At 43.1% G+C, this 17,835-nt stretch overlaps 1 protein-coding gene across 4 annotated transcripts in view; it reads left to right on the plus strand.

Moving 5' to 3' along the window:
• Positions 1 to 17,835, plus strand: part of ATXN7 (ataxin 7) — a 106,513-nt gene that overhangs the window by 37,107 nt on the left and 51,571 nt on the right. For 3 of the 4 annotated variants that reach the window (XM_020978314.2, XM_020978312.2, XM_020978315.2), the window contains exon 4: positions 1,100 to 1,204. The exons of the other annotated variant lie outside the window; for it this stretch is intronic. In XM_020978314.2, the coding sequence (XP_020833973.1) occupies positions 1,100 to 1,204 (105 nt within the window). The remainder of the gene's footprint in view (positions 1 to 1,099; positions 1,205 to 17,835) is intronic. 4 annotated transcript variants of the gene reach the window in all.

Below are 17,835 nucleotides of genomic sequence, written 5' to 3' on the forward strand. Positions count from 1 at the left end.
GTTTGAACTTAGTCTTAAGAAAACTCCAGTATGGAGAATGATTACTCCTTTGGACCTCAGAATAAAACCTGTTTGTCTGCATCCTGGATTAAGGGAAAGTTGCAAGTGAAATTTCACAGCTTGCCATTTTTCCTTTTATTTGTAATTTTAGTTTTCTGACATGTTTATATCATCAAAGCATGTTGAATATTCAGTTGTTGTGATTAGAGAACTTATACAGTGTCGTAGTTTTAAAATACTAAAATTGCCTCATAAAATACTAAAAATTTGTGGAAATGTTAATTTGGAGAGTTTGAGGATTCTTCTGTTGTGGTTAATAATATTAGACATTTAAACCAAGTGTGATGTTAATTTTACTTACAAGTATATTCTTGTAGTTTAGGGTTATATTTAAATAACTTCAGTTACTATTAATAAAAACAAATTGTAAGGCTTTATTTTGTTGAATAATCTGTGATATATGTGATATATTTTACATACATAATAATACTTGTTTTTTAATGCAGGAGTCTATTCGCTAATGACTTAATACAGTTTTTGGTTTTGTTTTTTTCAATTACAGGACTAAAATTTCCCCCAAAAAGTGTATCAGAGACAATTGTATATGTAAACACTTCAGGAAAGCCTGCAGATTTATTCATAAAATTTGCATGAGCTCTGACTCTTTCCTGAGGATTCCTTTAGGAAGAGCTCAGGTAGCAGATGGCAGGCGTATAATGCTCAGTTAAACAAATAAAACCATTCCATGATGGCGTCTCTCTAAGTTACGATGCATTTAATGTGGTCACACGATTTTAAACTAAAACAGTTCTTGAAGACTCTGAGAATCTCAGGAGCTACAAAGACTTCCTTGGTACTGGGCATCATTTGCATTACTAGATGTTAGTGATTTTTGTTACCTTTTAATTCATTTTAATTTACAGATACATGGATATAAGACTGGCTGTTGGGGTGTTTTGTTTTATTCATCCTTGTGCTTTTCCACAGAATCAGCTTTTAAACTGGGAAATAACCTTTATTCTGTCCTACCTAGTAATGAGGTAACCCCATCACAAATCCTGCCCTCCAGGAATAAATGAGCTTTGTTTCTTTGTTGCAGATATGCCAATATTTGGTCTCTGTCCAGCCCACGATGATTTCTATTTGGTGATATGTAACCACTGTAATCAGGTCGTTAAACCACAGGCATTTCAATCACATTATGGTAAGTGCTCAACTATTTGAAATCATCATTAAAGGGGGAAGGTAAAGCAGGATTAAGCCTAAAGATGACAGCAACATGGCGCGTCATAATGCGTTTCATTTTCACAAAGTAGGTTATGTTTGTGATTCACAAGTATCGGTCAGTGCCTATTGTGCTGTAGGCGCTTTGATAGACACAGCCAAACAGTTATTTGATGAGGTTTGGATTTTGGTTAATTGGAGATTTCTTCTGCACAGTCTTGCTGTTGTACCTCGTGGAGTGGAGGGATGCCTGGGTTCTTGAAGACCAGGCCGGTGGAGGCCCAGCATCGCCCTGCTGCAAAGGCTTCAGGGCCAGTCCTAGGCCAGACTGTGACTGCTTTTTGATGACCGGTCTGGCTGAGTCCAGAGTGGCTCATCCCCAGCATACCGTCCACGTGGTGATGAATTCTTTGGCCGTGGCAACCCATGAAACAAAGCAAAGTACAGAATGGCCTTCAGCCCTGCATGTCCCCTTTTCATTTCTGTGGGGACAGGGTCTTGAGTGGTAGAAAGGGAGTTGGAGGGGACTGAGAATTACTGTTTCTAGACTGTCTATATGTAGTCCTGTGCCTACCTTTACGCGCTCTAAATGGGGGCTCATTCATTTGGTGACCCACAAGTGGACATGTTGCCTGGGGGAGTGGATCCTATCAGTCTTGACACTCATTATGATTGAAACCAGAAGACAAAAGAACGTTGTTGATACATTGAACGATGGTTTACAGGCAAGGCGAATAAATGAACCGGCAGAGTTGTTTTCATGTGCATCCGAAAGCAAAAGGGGATGCCCTTGCCTGGGACCTTTAACCACCTTGGATTGCAGTGCTTCTAGTGAATATTTGCAAAAAGGCCACTGAAAAAAATCATAAATATAGCTTTGCACCTAGGTCTGTTGTAAAGTGTGAAGAGGTAGAGAAATTCTACTGAAAAAATTAGTAAGACCCTCCATGTGAAATCAGCCCATGCTTCAATATGTGATGATGTATCAAAGGGCCCAGGAAAGGCTTGCACATGCATACACACGTACATACACACATACATGCTTACTGGAAAACACGGTTCCAGGAGGCATGAATGAGAAAGGCCGAAGATGTGAGCCTGCTATGTCTTCTACAAATCTATTCACTATAAATAATTTCTCCGAGAAAAGAATCAGAAGGTTCTTGACATGGAGTTCATTGTGGTCCTGTGTCTGCTGGCACAATGTCAGAAGGCCCCAATTCATATCCTTCCTTTGGTGTTCACTGCCTGTATGAATTCGAATACGTCTGCTCACCTCCCTGGGCCTCAGTTTCCCTAGCTATAACAGAGAAGGGATTGGATGGATGGCCTCTGAGGGCCCTTTCATCTTGAGATCTGTGATCCTATGACCTTAACATCACAAAAAGTGAAGCTGGTTCTATTTTAAAGGAAAGGAGAGGACTCCTCACCAACTGCAGAGTCAGCTGTCCCTCAGCCAGCTGCCTGCCTCTGGTCAGTCCTCCGATGCATTAGAACAAAGATCAAAGTTGGCAGAATAGTAAAATGAAACTATGGTGCTTACCTATACATCAAAACAGTTCCATCCTGAAGAGGTGTTGGTGCCCAAACAGAGAAACTGATGAAGGATAGGATACTGACACAGATTGTATCACTTTTACATGGAAGCTTAAACGATACGGGTAAATTCTATATTGAGGAGACTAAAATAACCTAAAAAGTGCCTCAGGAGATGCTTGACTGACTTGCCATGTGGAGAAAGATGGCGGCCAACAGCAGTGCCAGTTCAGAATGTAAACTCGGCTGTAACTCTCGTGGCTAAGAGAGAACAGCATTGCCTTATAAAATGACAAGAAGGGAAGAACCAAAGAAAACTCCGTGAGTGTCACCACCAAACACAGTCATCCTGAGGGGCCTTAAGGTTGAAGCTGGAAGGTGAACAAGAGCCAGCAAAGGTGGGAAGAAGGATCTGTAAGGGTTTCAGTCAGCAAGCCCATTGTTCTGCGAAGGAGGGTGACATCACCGTGTTGGAAGCTGAACTTCACAGACCCAGATGTGCTTAGAAAAGAAATGGAAATTGCACTGAAGAAAAGAAAGGTGGGAAAAGCAAAACAGCCGGTGGGGGCCATCCTGTGTTGGAGGCAGCCCAGTTGTGAGGGCTTTAAGGGATCAACTCTCAAGATACCTGACTCAGGGGAAGACTGTAAAGTCATGAGAAAGATTCAGAGGCAGACAAGCAGGTCGGCTCACCTTCGAATGACCCATGAGTTTCACCGTGATTCAGAAGCCCAGGACTTATTTTAATACCTCTGTTCTTTGGGTGATGATGCATGGCAGTGAGTCACGAGTCCTAGCCCACAAAGAACTGGAGTGGATGATCAGGGCAGTAGAGAGGTTGGAGGTGGTGGCATGAGCGAGCAGGCTGCAATATATCACAAACTAGAGAAGCCCATTGAGGAGATCACCCTTTCTTGATGTGAGTGACTCCATCTTAGAATCGGCTTCCAATTGCATACAAAATGTCACATCCACTTCTCAGAATTTGGGTTGATCCCTTCCCCACACCCAAGAAAAACAGTTTGTCTTGTTCCATTTGTGAGGCTCACTAGAGACAAAAAGAAGTGTTTTTGGTTTTTCTCCCCTTGGGACTATTACGAAGGCTAATGGATTGTAGCCTGCAGGGATCCATTTCTATTTGAACTTACCATCGCTGATATAGAGCAGAGAGACTACTATTCAGGCCTTGGTCAAGAGACTGTCCCAGAACAGAGGAAGCATTCCTCCAGGGCATGATGAGATCCGTTTCTGGAAGTGTAGCCTTTTTGCACACTGAGTAACAGATATAAAATTGCAGGTAGACCACCCGGGAAATCAAACTAGTCATTTGCTTGAAAGGCCTCGACTGTAAAAGCACATTCCAATATCCTAAGTGAAATCTAGAAGTTGCTTGAGCCTGTGCTCCTGTGGCTTATGTCCTGATTCATTTGCTGTTCCTGTGGCCCTAGGCACACAGGTGGTGCGCTTCCACTCATTCCGTTAATACTCTCCAAATGTTTTTCAAGAAAGGGCCCCAGTACATTGAATATGCACCCAATGTCTTCCTTATGGAAGGACATGGTCAGTAACACAAGATAAGCAAGTATGGCCAGGTTGGGATCCCTATTGTGGGAGAGGATTCCAATGTTGATGCAATTACAGGTTCGTTGGATAGTCAGGACAGCCAATTCAAGAAGGAAAATTTCCTTCTGCTTACCAAATTGTGCAAAATATATTTAAAAATTGTGGGAACCCTGATGGTCAGAATCTAGTTGTTTTTATTGTTCAAAAAAAATTCATATTTTGGATCATTTTATGTGGAGATACATAATTTTTCTACATAGGATTTAGTTTATTTTAAAAACTATTTATAGATTTTTAGATTTTTTTTTTTTAGGAATGTATTTCTGTTCTTTAAGATGAATTACAATTGGGGCAGCTAGGTGGTGCAGTGGATAGAGCACTGGCCTTGGATTCAGGAGGACCTGAGTTCAAATCCGGCCTCAGACACATAATACTTACTAGCTGTAGGACCCTGGGCAAGTCACTTAACTCCATTGCCTAGCCAAAAAAAAAAAAAGATGAATTATACTTGTATAATAGTCCCTACTGAACACTTGCTTTGGGAAACCCATCTGATGCTCACCCAGCAAATTCCTTGATCTCCACGTTATTGGAAGGTCAAGTAAGGAGAGAAGATGTATGCAGAATGGTATAATCTAGAACGTCCTCGATAAGTGTCCTAAAAGGGATGCAGACCCAGAACTTGAGGATTCAAAACGGAGAGTGATTGATCCCTGCTGATGAGGGAAGCCAGGAGAGGCTCACCGTGTCCAAAGCAAAGCTTGTCGCCTTTCTTCCAAAGCCGCCCCTTTTCCTGTCTGCCAGGCTCCCAGCCTGGTTGTTGCTCAGTTGTGTCCAACTCTTCATGACCCCCTTTGGGGTTTTCTTGGCAAAGATCCTGGAGTGGTCTGTCACTTCTTTCTCTAGTTCATTTTACAGTTGAGGAAACTGAGGCAAATGGGATAAAGTGACTTGTTGGGGGTCACACAGCTAGTTAAGTGTCTAAGGCCAGATTTGAACTCAGGGAGAGGAGTCTTGTGGTCTCCAGGCCTGGCGCTCTGGGCTCTATGGTGCCACCTAGCTGCCCTCACAACCTGGGAGTCTTTCATGTGGCAGTTTATAATTTGCAGTTCTAAGTACTAACTGTACTAACTGAACTTGATGGTGAAAAGAGTTCCCGATTCGGAGTCCAGAACTTTGCCTCTGACCCAAGCTCTTCATATGGACGTGGCCACATCATTTTGAATTATTCTGGGCCTTAGTTTGCTGACCTATAAAATGGAGACAGTTGTGCTCTTATTGGCTGTCTCACTGGAGTATTAGGAGGGAAGTCTTTTTGTTGTTTTTTTTTTTGTTTATGTTTTTGTTTTTAGGCAATTGGGGTTAAGTGACTTGCCCAGGGTCACACAGCTAGTAAGCGTCAAGTGTTTCATCTGAACTTGAAGCTTTGAACTCAGGTCCTCCTGACTTCAGGGCCGGTACTTTATCCACTGTGCCATCTAGGTACCCCCGGAAAGTCTTTTTGTAAATTCTAAAATGCTGCATGTGAATTATTTTTCTGATCCAAGGAATGGCAAAGGAAGTTTACTCTGACAGGGGTGCAGGTTTCATAGTTCAGAATAGTAAAGACCGGTGGGATCTAGTTGTGGGGTAGACGAATCTGGTTTTTGATCTGTTGAACGTATCGTGTGGGGTGGATGGCCAAATGAGAGCCAGTGTGGGCGTTTCCAAGGCTGCAGACATTTCTCCAGGGACGGCTTCCCAGTGGTGGTGGACTGGATCCGTGGAGAAAGAGAGCATGCAGAGAAAGCAAAGGAAGCTGAGGCCAGAGCCCTGGGGAGCACACCCCCAGAGGTAGGTGGCTGGAGGAGGAACGGGAGCCTGTCGAGGAGACAGAGAAGGTTAGAGTTGCTTGTGGGTAGCTAAGACGTAAGCAATAGGGAACAGTGAGTGCAGACCAGAGGAGTCACAGTGGTGGTGCCTGCTGGCAACGGGGTGCAGCCCAGGCTAGATTAAAATAGAATTGGGAAGTCTTCAACAAAATAAATGCCAGGACGGTACTTCACAGATAATGTTCATGTGTGGTTTTGTAAGTCGTTGTGCAGACCACGGGGATCCATTCCTTTATGAGTTTGACACTACCCACGTGGGCCAAAGAGATGGCTGTCTGGGCTGTGGTGTTGCCAGTCAGGAAGGCTGCCCCAGAGCGGAGGAAGCATTCCTCCAGAGCGGGATGAGACAGTAAATCATTTCCTGGATCTTTGCACGTTGGGTAACAAATGGTGATAATAAAGTGTGTAATCATTGTAAAGCTGCAGACAGACCCCCGGGAAACCACGCTAGATGGTCACCTAGATTGTGAAAGCATGTGCCAACGTCCTGTATGAGATCTCGGGGTTGCTGGAGCCCGCAGCCCTCTTCCTTAACCTAACTGCCTTCTCCAGGGGCTGGCATGCCCTTGTGCTTCCTTGTCCTCTGCTCCCCTGCATCTGCTGTTCCTATCTGGGACCCTAAGCCCTGGTGAAGGCATGTGCCAACGTCCTGTATGAGATCTCGGGGTTGCTGGAGCCCGCAGCCCTCTTCCTTAACCTAACTGCCTTCTCCAGGGGCTGGCATGCCCTTGTGCTTCCTTGTCCTCTGCTCCCCTGCATCTGCTGTTCCTATCTGGGACCCTAAGCCCATTTCTTCCTGCCATTCCCCGCTGCCACCCCCCCATCCTCGTTCAGCCAGAGGCTGCTTCTTCCTGTCCGCGCTTGAACAAAAGTCCTCTGCGACCTGGCTGTTCTGTGGTCCTCCAGACTTGGCTTAAAGACCTCCAGTGAAGGTGCGCTCGCTCTTCCTCTTCTACCTTTGGTGGCTCTCGTTGTTGGGAAGGGTTTTCTGTGTGAAGCCTCCGTGCACCTTTTGCTCATCTTTCCTGCTTTAGTGCCATGGCACCAAATCCCTCAGCCTCGTCGCATCGATACCTGATTGCTCTCCCGTGTGTTCTTGTCTCCCCCTCTCACCCCGCTCCCCCCCCATTCTTTTCTCCAGGCCCATTTCCTTCCTCTCACCCACACGTGGCTTGAACCACGGCCCTATTCACCATTCTGGATGCTCGCGAGCACGTCCGTGTGAATGCAGGGTACTGACAAACTTCTGGATGTGGTCTGAGTGCAGTGATACGATCTCTTCCTTCGTCCTAGGCTTGTCTTTGTGCTGACCCCTTCCTTTGGGCCCTTGGAACTCCTCCACTCCTTTCCAGACCAAACCACCTTCATCCTCGTCCTTCATTAGTGCAGGGCCTGGCACACGGTGGGCACACAGTGCTTTTTCCTAGGCCTCCGTAGACAAGAGAACAGAGTGCAGGAGTTGGCATATGTCTTCCTGTCTGTGCCACATCCAGACCCTTGTTCTGCCAGCACTCACCGTCTTGGTTCACTTTCTGTTACTTTCTGTCCTCATAGTTCTTGGACCTTCTCCCTTTTGTGATCCACATCCCCGTGGGCTCAGCCCCTCGTGCCTCAGGCTGGCTGCATCACCAGTAGCTGCTGACCCTCTCCCATCTTGGACCGCAACACCCTCCGATCACATATGCTCTCAAAGCTGCCTTTCCCTGACACCAGCTCTTCACCCTCCTCCAGACCTTCTTCTGTCCCTTCCCCACCTTCTCAGTATTGACTCAAGTCAGTCTCAATGTGGTCTTCCTTCCCAGCCAACCCCCTCGTCCTTTGACCTTCCATGGTTCCTTCCCTGCCAACCCCCATAAATATTTCATTTGCCTCCAACACCTGAAAAGCATTTTGATTGAGAGCTGGCCTCAGCATCAGGGAACTTGGGCTCAAGCCTAGTCTCTGGGTCTGTCTCTGACATAAACTGGCTATGTGACCCTGGACAAGTCACTTAACTCCTTTGTGTTCCAGGCAGTTCTATGACTAGATTCCAAAGAAGGTGCTGATCTGCCTTGAGAGGTGGCTTCCTCACTGGGGAAATTCCCCATGCCCATGAAATTCCAGTTCCAGGCTGTACTCTTGTCCCTTAAGAGCAGGTGTCCTCAAGACGCCATCCTAGGGATTCCCCCTTCTTCCCCGTGCCCCAACCTCCCCCCTTTTCCCTCCCTCTCTCCCTCGCTCTTCTCCCTCCTCACTCCCTCTCTCCCTTCACCCCCCCCGTCTCCTCACTTTCTCTCTCCCTCTTTCTGTCTCTCTCTCCTTTCCCTAGACCAGGGGTGCTTAACCTTTTTAGTGTCTTGGACCTTTTGGGCAGTCTGATGAAGCCCATGATCTCCTTCTCAGAATTTTTGTGGCATACATTCATAATTGAAGGAGACACTAAATGTCAGAGAGAGCTTAATGAAAATCAAGATGTACTTTTTTTTCCCCCATGCAAGTTCATGCACTTCTGGAGTTCTCTCTAGGCCCCAGATGAAGACCTCCTGCTGGACGGTCTAACCTACCCGCATGGCCTCAATGGTTTCCCAGCCTCTCTGTCCATATCTCGCTCCTCTCCGCGGCCTTTGGCTCCCTGCTGACGTGTGTCTGGAAGTTCACTACGTCCCCTGTCCCAGCCTGTTTTTCCCCCATCTTCTCTGCTTATTGAGGTGCTACCGCCTTGCCAGTGGTCCAGGCCCCTCAGAATCAGATTTGGCTCTTGGCTTCCTGTGTTCTTACTCTGTCGGGCCCCAGTGCCCCTTGCCCCGGCCTTTCACTGAGCTTTAGAGCTGGCGCCTGCTGCCCTCACCTCTGCCTGGACCTCAGGGACACCCCTTTGGTGTTCTCCTCCCCTGACCCATCCTTTCACCTCACTGTGCTTTGTCCACTTTGTCACACACCACTCTGATCAGGTCACTCCTCCTCCCAGCAGCCTTTGCACCAAAGCATAGACTCCTTATCTTATTGCAGGAGACCCTCCCTCCAGCTTCCATCCCCAGCATCCCCTTTTCATCCCGCTGCCTTCCTGTTTTCATGCCTTTGGTCACTGTCCCTAATGCCTGCTATGGACTCCCTCCATCCCCTTTTAAATGCCCCTTCAGAGACCAACTCAGGAGCTGACGCCATCTCCAAGGAATATTTCCTGGAACTCCACTGGCCCCAGCTGAATGTCATCTCAGTGTGCCTCGGATGCACTCTGGTACTCCTCACCCCTTGGTCTTGAGCATGTTAGAAGGCACAGGGTGGGAGATTTCATCTTTGCATCTCAAGTGCTTTGGGAGGGGTTGAAATGGTTGGGTGAGTCAGTGACTTCATATTTGTTGGGGCTTACCCTGCACTGAGGAGGGGGTGAGGCACTTCTCAATGTATTTCATGCCCGGGACACTGGTTCTTACCAAGGGTTTTATTTGCTTGCAAAAACAAAGCACAGAACTTTTGAAATTGTTGTCACTGTAAGGCAGTTTTACTACTTGTTCTTGAGAAGTATTCATGCTGCTTAGAGGGAAGTTGTGTTTTCTTGCATTTTAGTGAAAATTTGTTCTTTTTTAAAAATGTTATGTCAGGACCTGTTAATGTTTATTTTCTTGTTAATGTGGACAAGGGAGGTCCCTTTCAGCTGTATGAATGAAAAATTGTTGTAATATCCAACATGCAATTCCTTCCAAAATAATTGTCTATTGAAGAAGAGAATGATACCTCAAAAGTCAAGAGTAATGATTGTTTTGAAACATTTCCCAGTTTCTAACCCACAGTAGTGGTAGGTCATATCCTTACTGTACTGTCTTTTCAGGCTTTGGGCAGTTTATGGTTCGCCCATATAATCAGTCATCCAGTAGGCCTTTGTAAGCTTTGAAATTTGCCTGTCTTTCCTCAGTTTTCTCTGGCCAAATTCTGTTAGATTTTTAAGAGACAGCATGAAAAGAGATTGGTCATCAGCCATTTATGAAGAGCCTACTGTGTGGCAGCTTCTGTGCTAGGCCACAGGGAGACAGAGAAAAATGGAGGTCAGTGGCCTCAAGGAGCTTGCGTTCTTTGGGGAGCAAAACATCCATGTAGATCTTGAGTGTATACAAAGAAAATCGGGAGGGAGAAGTAGGTGTTCTCGCTAATTTCTAATGGAGGATGCAGATACCCAAACGGAGTAGAAACTCGAATTTGATCCACAGACTCCTGTTTTCCCACAGATTTCTGCTTTCAAGGCATGGGAGTGTTCTATGAGGAAAAAGAAGGTTGATGAATTATCATTGGAAATTTAGGGACCAAGGGGTAGACCTGAGTCTGTGGGATGCATTGTTCTGGTGCTGTTGTGCCATAATTTTAATTCCTCCCTCATATGTTATTTTTCCTTAGCAACATCATTTTTTCTGGCAGAAGCATGTCAATCGATGAAGTCTCTCTTGAGCTCTCTCTGTGTACTTAGCGCTGGGCCCCAGCGTTTGCAGGGGATGAAGAAGAAACATGGGCCACGGTCTCCGCACCTGGAAGCTCCCCTCTAGTCAACAATGCAGGATGCTTTTGTTAGCCCCAGAGTGACTGCGGGCTTCTTTGGGATGGAGAGTGGGTTTCCTGTTATGCAGTGACTGGATGACCCCTTGAATGGGGTCAGTCATTGAAATTTTCTCTACTGGGGCTAAATCCAGTGGCCATTGAGGTCCCTTCTGACTCTGAGATTCTGAATGTCCATCCTTAGGGGCTGAGCTGGAGGAGCCAGCACATGATTCAGAGATGGCAGTCAGGGGGACAGCTTCATAGGGAGCAGGTGGGGCTGAGCTAGCAGCCCTCCTAAAGCATAGGGATTTCTCCTACACCTAAGGAGGCAGTGGCAGAGAGGAGAGAGAGAGGATTCAAACCCACATCTCCAGCTCTTAAGTCTAGGGCTCTTGAGTCTGTCCCCAACTTCCACTGGAGGACTGAGAGTTGTTATTTTGACTCCTTGACATTCTTGGCCCTGGTACGGCCACTGTCATCCGTTGGAGTAGCCCAGGGAAGCAGAACTCCCTGGGAAATATCGTTATCACAGCAACAAAACGTTGAAATGTGAGGCTTGCCTTGAGAAGGCTTACAGGCCCTTTGTACCTCCACCTCGGCTCATCATTCAGCAAGTGCCTAGGTAGCCCTAGTGCATCCACGACTGCCCCACGGCCAGTGGCATTTTGGCGTCAGGCTGGCACAGAGGCTCTTGTGAATCTGACAGCTATCTTACCTGCAGATCCAGATGCCATTGACCTGTGATGCTTCTTTTTGTGACAGTAGTCATGTCTTTAACAAAAATACTGGCTGGAATTTAGAGCTTTCCATACTCCCAGATCTTCTAACCCTCACAAAACGAAGAGCATTTGGGTGCCACTCCATTCTTTTGTTATTGTTATTAATGTATTTTTTTTATTTTAAATTAAGTTTTAATTGATGTTTCTGTTTCTTACATTAGTATAATTAACCCAAGCATCCTTCCTTTTCCTCCCTCCCAGAAAGCCCTCCCATCTTACAAACAGTATCTTTAGAGAGGAAAAAAAATCAGCACAAACGATTAATAAATAGAAAAAGTCCAAACGTGTGCGTTGTGTAGCACTTGTGGTTCTCCTCCTTCCACAAAGGAGTAGGTTGGGGGTGTCTTCTCACATCTGTTCATCTGAGTCCCGCTTGATCGTGTAATTTTGTTAACATTTACTTTTAATTTTTTGGTGTGTGATTGTTCTTTCCATTTATATTGTAATTGCTGGGTCTGTTGTTGTCTTGGCTCTGCTGACTTCCCTCTGCATCAGTTCACAGGAATCTTTCTAGGCTTCTTCGTATTCATTCTTACAGCACAGTCACGTTCCATTACATTCACGTGCCATTGGTTTGGCCGTTCCCCAATCCATGGACGTCTACTTTGTTTCCAATTCTTAGCTACCACAAGAAGTGTTGCTCTAAACACTTTGGACTACCTTGGTGCCTTCTTTTATTTATGTGCCTTAGGGAACAAGCACATAAATAGAGTCCCTAGTTCAAAGGATGTGGGCATTTTAGTCATTTTACTTGCATAATTACAGATTGTTTTCCAGAAAGGTGGTGCTATTTTTAGTCATTTTTGCCAGTTTGCAAGTTGGTTGTTTGATTTGTATTTCTCTTGTTATTAGTGATTTGAAGCATTCCGTGTGGTTGTGAATACTTTGCGTTTCCTCTTTTAAGAACTGTTTGTTCATATCATTTGACCTTTTATTTATCTGTGGGGGCATGGCTAGTCTTACGTATGTTTATTAAGTATATGTTTTGGATACCAAACTCTTATTAGAGAAAAGTGATACAAAGATTTTTTTTTCTCATTTAAACACTTCCCTTCTTATTCTAGGTACATTATTTTTGTCTCTGCAGAAGCTTTTCAGCTTCAAGTAATCAATAATATATTTTATCTTTGGTAATTGCCTCTATCTATTATTTGGTTTTAAAATATATTACCTACCCAACACCTATGAGAGGTAATCTGTTTCACTTTTGAATTTTTTATAGGATAATTTCTTGTAATTTTGTATAGTATGATTTTTAAATTTATAGTATGGTCTCTCTTAATTCCTTTTATAGTATGATCTTTAATATTAAGTCTATTTAGAATGTATCATGGAATATAATGTAAAATGTTGGTCTAAGACTGATTCCTGCCAGACTGCTTTCCAACAGTTTTTATTAAATAAGGTTTTTTCTAGGTAATTTGTTTTCTACTTTATCAAACACTGGGTTATTGAGTTCTTTTGTTTCTGATTCTCCCTTGTCTAGTCTGTTTTATTGATCAATCCTCTGTTTTTTTTTTAATCAATACCAGATGATTTTGGTGATGACTGTTTTATATTAGAGTTTAAGGTCTGGAAGTGTTATTCTTCCTCTGTCCTTATTTCTTTTCATTATTTCCTTTGATATTCTGGATCTTTTGTTTTTTCCAAATGAATCTTGTTATTTTATCAAGTTCTGTAAAGTAACCCCTTGATAATTTGATTGATATAACATTAAAAGTGCACATTAACTTTGGGTAGTGTTGGCATTTTTATTATGTTCAACTGTGAGCGCAGAAAATTCCTCCAGCTATTTTAGTTGTTCTTTATTTCTTTAAGAAGCACTGTGTAATTAGATCTGTACAAGTCTTTTGTGTGCTTTATTGGCATGTGTCCAGATATTTTATGTGTTTTGTAGTTATTTGGAATGAGATTTTCCTTTCTGTTATTGCTTCTTGCATGTAGAAATGCTGTTGATTTTTGAGGATTTATTTTGTGGCCTGCGTCTTTGCTGAAGCTATTAATTTTCTCAGTTGGTATCTTTGCTGATTCTCCAGGATTTTCTAAGTAAACCATCATGTCATGAGCAAACAGATAGTTTTATCCCCTTTTCACCTTTCTTTATGCCTTTGATTTCTTTATCTTGTCTCATCGGAGTTGCTAGCATTTCTAGAACTATATCAAACAGTAGTGGAGAGAGTGGGCCTCTTTGCTTCATTCTCATTTTTATTGGAAAAAGTTCTCTTGTATTCCCATTGTATATGATGCTTGGCTATATTTTGTAGGCTTTTTAGCTTAAAAGTTTTGTGCTTTGTCAAAGGCTTTTTGTGCATCTGTTGAGATGATCACGTGATTTTAGATGTTCTGATTTTTAATAGGATTAAGTTGATAATTTTTCTAATGTTGAACCATACTTTCATCCCTAATATAAATAACACTTGGTCATAATTGTTTCTTGGATAAATTGGTGTCGTTTTTTACATGATTTTAAATGTTTGAGTCAATTTTAATAATGTAAGTGTGTGGACTAACTATTCTTTAAAAGTTTGATAGAATTCTTCTGTGAATGCATCAGAATGAAAAGTTTTGGTTTTTTTCCTTTGGTAGTTCCTTTACGGTTAGATCTACTTCCTTTTCTGTTACTGAGTTATGTAAGACCTCTCTCTGGTCTCCTGAGAGCTGGGTACTTTATATTTTTGAAGGTAGTCTATTTCTTTTGTGTTCTCAGCTTTCTTAGCATAATATTTTTTAATTGTTCTTTTTATTTCTTCTGGTTTTGCCATGATTTCACCTTTCTCATTTGCTGTTTTTTAAATTTTGATTTCTGTTCTCTTTTTAGTCAGATTATCTGAGTTTATCAATTTTATTGGTCTTGCTAAAGAACCAGTTTTTAGACTGCTTTAGCTATGTCAAAAAATTTTTGGTATGTTTCAGTTTTTTTATGTATATTCAGTTCATTAATCTTTTTTTCTATTGTGTTAATGTATATTTGTAAGGGTACAATTTTCTACTGAGAACCACTTTAGTTGCATCAAAACATTTTTGGTATATTGTCTCATCATTATAATTTTACTTTACATAGTTACTGTTTCTCTGATTTGTTCTTTGACCCAGTTATTCTTTGGGATGTCATTTCTAAGTCTCCATTTGGGTCCATTTCTTGTTTGTGATCCCTGAACCAATTACTATTTTCATTGCATTGTGATATGTAAAGGATGTTAACTGTTTTTTCATTTTTATATTTCTTTGCAATATCTTTGTGCCCTAGTACATGTAAAAGCTCCGTGTGGTGCTGAGAAATATGTATATTCTTTTGCTGTTCCATTTAGATGATGCCTTACATTTCTTAGCTCTAGTTTCTCCAGCATTTTGTTCAGCTTCATGTTTTCCCTATTGTTTTTTCTTTCTGTCAGACTTATCCAAAACTGAAAGAGGGATATCGCTTTCTGTCACTGTGTTGTTACTCTTTATGTTTTCTTGTAGCTCAGATGTTTCCTTTATGAATTTGGATGCTAAGGTATTTGTAACACGTGACTTTATTACTGACACTGATTTATTGTCTATGGTTCCTTTCAGCATAATACAGTGATTATTCCTTCTGTACTTTTTGAATGTTTCTTTTTGCTTTGTCAGATAGCACGATTGTAACTTGTGCTTTTTGGATTCACTTAACACGTAGTAAATTCTTTTCCATCCCCTCAGTTTCATTTTGTGTATGTCTTTGTTGTTAAATGTGTTTCTTATAAGCCACAGATGGTAGGATTTTGTTTTCTTATCCAGTCTGTTACTCTTTTTGTCTTTATTGGTTTGTTTAATCCATTCATGTTTAAAGTCAGGTATATATGTTTTCCTCTATCTGTCTCTAATAGTTAAGTTTTCCCCCCTCTTCTGATACAAGCATAGTACTATTTTCCTTCATTTATTTTATCTTCATCATTTTTAAGGAGGTCCTATACCCACTGGCTCTTTTCCCCTCACCTCTGATCCTCCCTTCTCATTTGTTACCCCTTTTCTCTTTGGGGTTTTGCTTATTAGTTCCTTTTTTCCCTCTCCTGCTTTTCTTTAGTTATATAATTCTCCCTTCCTCCCCCTGCCTTTTTTCCTCTGCCAAGTAGGTTCCCTCTTCCGTTTTTCCTCTTCAACTGCTTTTTCATTAGTATTTAAAATTTCATTTTTCGCCTCCCTTTCCAAAAAACATTTCTGTCTTCATTGCCTACCCTCCTTCTCTGTCTTCTTAAGATCCTTGCTCTCTGATTCATGACCCCTGTGCTCATCTGATCTCTCCCTTTTCTCTGTATTCTTCTTGCCGTCAAGCTTCCAAGGTGTCCATGCTAGGCTCTCCATTAAGGTGCTTTTTGCCAGTGCTTGCTCCTTGGATTCCCCTTTCCTATTGTGCCTAACTCCCAGCACTGTGCCAATCACTGCGGAAGTCAGAAGGGACACTGCCCTGTGGTAGGGCCCCTCCCCCAGCACATCCCTGACTTTGCAGCCCACTACTCATCGATAGCCCATGTCTCCTCTCTGTCCCCTTCTTCTCTGCCCTTTATGTACGCTTCCACATTATAATGTAGTCCCACAAAAGAAGCATTCGCTCGTAGGCAGGATATCCCTATGTTCTGTCTGTAATGCCCCCTGTCGACTTTTTCATTGATGCCTCTCCCAGATTCCTACCTTCATCCCTATCTCCTTGTGGACACTTAGAAGTCTCTTACTGGTCTCTCTCTGTTGTAACTCTGGGTTGTTGTTGTCTCTGGCTCCTCCCGCATTTCTGTTGTTTGAGGTGTTCAAGAAGCAAATACATTCTTCGCTTCTGGTTTTCTCTCTCTTTATTATTTAATGGAGGTGCATCTCTTGTCCTGAGGGTTAAGCTCAGATTTGCAGCTTAGGTCACCTTGGGCTGCATCCTGAGCTCCACTGCTTTGCAGAACATTGTTTATTCCGTTCCTGCTTCCTTTTCTAGTGGATATGGAATAGCCTTGCGTTTTTTGAATTTGCTTAGATTTCTATTTGAAGGACTTTTTTCTGATGGCCTGCAGAATTTGTTTCTGAATTAAATTGCTAAATTTGACCACCATGTGTCTGGGAGTTTGCAGCCTTAGGATTTTTTTTTTTCTGGAAGCGATCTGTGAAGTCTTTCAATTAGAATATCGTTTTCTGTGTTCAGAAGTTCTGGGCAGGTCTCTTTTATATCTTCTTCATTGTGGTGTTTGGGTTTTTGGCCTGTCGTGTTCTTCTGGGAGACCTGTTATGCTGAGGTTGTGTCTACATATCCTGCTTTCAAAATCACTATGTTCTGCTTGCAGAGGGGCAGGTTTTCTTTTAAAGTTCTTGTTTTTTGCTTCTCTTCTTCTTGGTCATCTTCCTCTTCTGTGTACTTATGTTCTACCTGTTCTTTGAGGTTTGCCATCGAAGATTCCAGTTTTTCATTCTGCCTGTTGTTTTTGCTGTGCAGGACATAAGTTCTGTTCTCATTGTCATTTCTCTTTTAAACCACTCAGGAACAGCATCTTATGGTTCCATGCTCTCCTCATATTCTGTAGGTCTCTCTGTCCTATCAAATGTATCATTTATCTTTGTTTTGCAGTATCTGTTCTTAGCTGCCTGAAACTCATTTGCAAGATCTGGAGGCCACATTTCCTTTTGATATTATATTTCTTTTTGATTTATCTGCTTATGTTCAGTCTTTGAATTTTCTTCTTCCTGAGATCTTTACTAATTTCAGGTTTGTTTGGTTTTTTTCTTCTGATTTTCTCCTATTCCCTTTCTGATCTTATCCCTTCTGATGGTGGTTTCCTTGGAGGCTAGATCTCAAAGCATCTCGGCCTCCTCCCACACTGGGCAATTCCTAGTTCACCAGCCTAGGTGTCTGCCCCAGGGGATTTTTGGGTGGTCAGAACCGGCCCCACCTGGATGCTGTGTGCTTTCTTTCAAGCTTAGTGGAGTACTGCATAGGGTCTCCCCTACATGGTATTCTGTTCTAGCGTCCTGTCCCGTTCCCTCTATTCCTTACTTTTCTGGCCTGGCACTGGCCATTCAGAGCTTTGCAGCACTGGGGCCGTGAGGTTGCTGTCCTGGCAGGCTTTTGTTTTGGAAGGGCTGCGGCAGCCCTGCCTGTCTGTTGTGGTCCAGGCCGACTTGTGCAGTCTATAGCTGGAGTTCTCCACAGCACTGGAAAGTGGGAGAGGGGGAGCTAAGCTGTGGGGTGGGTTTTGTGGCAACCCTGTGTCCGGTCCTTGGGTCTGCTAGTGGGAGAGGGGTGCTGAGTGCGCCTAGCTTCAGCGAGCATCAGTTCATGGGTTTCTGGTTTTATGTATATCCGTGTGTGTGTGTGGTTTTCTGTTTGTTTTTTTTTAACCTTCCTTTGGATTCTGGGTTTG

This window comes from Phascolarctos cinereus, unplaced genomic scaffold (genome assembly GCF_003287225.1).
Source record: "Phascolarctos cinereus isolate Bilbo 61053 unplaced genomic scaffold, phaCin_HiC Scaffold_4;HRSCAF=312, whole genome shotgun sequence".
Lineage (NCBI taxonomy): Eukaryota > Metazoa > Chordata > Mammalia > Diprotodontia > Phascolarctidae > Phascolarctos > Phascolarctos cinereus.